At 38.2% G+C, this 2,500-nt stretch overlaps 1 protein-coding gene across 1 annotated transcript in view; it reads right to left on the bottom strand.

The window, feature by feature from the left end:
• Positions 1–2,500, bottom strand: part of LOC119577669 (chromosome-associated kinesin KIF4A-like) — a 96,544-nt gene that overhangs the window by 34,918 nt on the left and 59,126 nt on the right. Inside the window, exon 6 of the mRNA XM_037925228.1 lies at positions 259–399. Within this exon, the coding sequence (XP_037781156.1) occupies positions 259–399 (141 nt within the window). The remainder of the gene's footprint in view (positions 1–258; positions 400–2,500) is intronic.

The raw sequence follows: 2,500 nt of genomic DNA, 5'->3' as shown, positions 1-2,500 counted from the left end.
TATTTATTTATTTATTGTGATTATTATTATTATTATTATTATTATTATTATTATCATTATTATTATTATTACTATTATTATTATTAATATTATTATCATTATTAATATTATTATTATCATCACTATCATTATTATTATTATTTATTACTATCATTATTATCATTATTATTATTACTATTATTATTATTATTATTATTATTATTATTATCATTAAATTTTTTTTTCTTCTTAATGTGTTCATCGTTTCATGCTATTTACCTTTTCGTTGTAGATCTCGAGGTACGAGGCAGTGAGGGTGAATTCCTGGTCTTCCCGGCTCTGCAGTTGGCTGAACAGGTAGACGAACGACCGGAAAATCAGGCCGTGTTCTTCGGAGAACAAGTGGGGTCCCTTCTCGAACTGCCGAGGGGGAGGGAGAGTGGGGTAAGTTAGGCTAAGTTTTTTTTTTTCTTTCTTACTTTCTTTCTTTTCTTGTTTTTGTCTTTTTTTACTTTTTCGTTTTTTTTTTTTTTTTTAGTTTCTCGAGGTCGTTGACTGGAAGGGGAGGGGGGGGGAGTAGGAAGGTGAGTGAAAGGAGGGAAGGGGGTGAGGAAGGAAGGGAGGAAAGAAAGGAAGGGAGGAGGGAAGGAAGGAAGGGAGGAAGGAAGGGAGGAAGGAAGAAAGGGAGGGGGAAGGGAGGGAGGAGAGAAGGAAGGAGGGAGGAAGGAAGGGAGGGAGGAGGAAGGGAGGGAGGGAGGTAGGGAGGGGGAAGAAAGGAAGAGGGAAAGAAGGGAGGGGAGAAGGAAGGGAGGGAGGAAAGAAGGGAGGAGGAAGGAAGGAAGAGGGAGGGACGGAGCAAAGGAGGGCTGGGGGGAGGAGGGGAGGTAGGGAGGAGAGAGACTGGGGGAGGAAAGTGGTTGGGGAGGAAGAGAGGACAAAATGCGAATGGGAATTGAGGGGGAAAAGAGGGGAGGGAGGAGGCTTGGGATAAAGGAAGGGTGAGTGAAGGAAGACGAAAGAGAAGGAAAAGATTGGGGAAGGAAAGGAGGGAGAAAAGAAAGATCAAAGAGTTTGGGCGAAGGAAAGGGAGGAAGGAGAGGAAGGCAAAAGTGGAAGGGGAAGAGTGGAGAAGCGAAAGAAAAAGGAGTGAAGAAGGGTTGGGGAGATAGACAAAGAAGGAGGAAGGGGGGGGGGGAGAAAGGGTTTGAGAGTGGAAGAAGGGAGCAGAAGGAGAAGGAAAAGAAGTTGCGAAAAGGGGTAAGGAGAGGGGGTGAGAATAAACGGGGCAGGGAAGGACATGAAAATATCTTAATAAACTGAAGTGCTAAACTGGGTGATGGGAGACTGATAAAGATGGGAGATAAGAAATAAACCAAGAGGAACGAGAGGAAGAGGAAGGTAATGGATAAAATCAAGATACAAATGATACAAGTAGAGAAAAGGAATGAAGAGAGAGAGAAGAAAGGAAAACATAAATACGAAAATAATGCGAAGATAGGCCTATATCCATATTGTAAAAGAGCTAGAATTTAAAAAAATAAATAAATAATAATAATAATAATAATAATATACAGCACATGCACAAGTTATTATACAGGAAGATAACATGCTATACCTACGATACAGCAGATATTACAGCAATAGGTACAAAAAAAAAAATGTAGGTTGAAATGACTACAAGCAGTAGCGGTAAACCCCCCCCCCCCATCCTCCCTCTCCCTTTGCTTTATCTGTGCTTCAAGGCAGAGCGCTAGACCGTTTTTTTATGGATCAAAATGCGTGTGGCACTTGCCCCGTCGTATCAGTATAAAAAGTCTGTCATTTGTGTCAATTCTCAGTGTCGCTTCTACAAGATTGGCTTGCCTTTTTTTTTTTTTACCTTGGGTGTTCGGTTAATAGAAATAAATCCCTTTTCACTGACTTGGTTCACACACAAAAAAGAAAAAAAAAATCAGGTTTTCTATGTGGAATAACTCCATATCTGTTTTAAGGAACAACGCATTTTGTGTAGGAAAATCACACTTGGAAATTTTGTATCTGCCGCCTTCAATTTCAACATGGCGGCCTCGTCTTAAAATATACAGATAAATAGATAAGTAAACACAAATAATAAAACAAGAATAAATAGATAAAATAAAGTATGCAAATGTTGATAGCCGATTTTCTCTCTGTGGTGTGGCAACTAGCAATATCGAATAAACAACAGATTTTTAATGATACCACTAGTCTTTAGCGAAAACCTTTGATTATTGTGGAACGATCGTGGATGTTTACCTGCGACTTAAAATAAGGAAGAAGTTATGAAATTTTAAAGGAAAAATGTTGTTTGTGTTATCGAAGGTCTCATTAGAAATAATAGCATCCAATGGTTTAAAAATATATGATAAGTATCTTAAGTATTTTTTTTTTTATGATATTATCTCGTCTCTGAAATACGTTAGAAGGTAATGTCTACAATAAATTATGATAAATAAAAAGTCTTGTAAACATAAAAGGATTAACAAAATACATTAAAGCAAAA

Source organism: Penaeus monodon, chromosome 10, assembly GCF_015228065.2.
Source record: "Penaeus monodon isolate SGIC_2016 chromosome 10, NSTDA_Pmon_1, whole genome shotgun sequence".
Classification (NCBI taxonomy): domain Eukaryota; kingdom Metazoa; phylum Arthropoda; class Malacostraca; order Decapoda; family Penaeidae; genus Penaeus; species Penaeus monodon.
The sequence above is the reverse complement of the archived record's forward strand: the minus strand, read 5'-3'. Positions and strand labels throughout refer to the sequence as shown.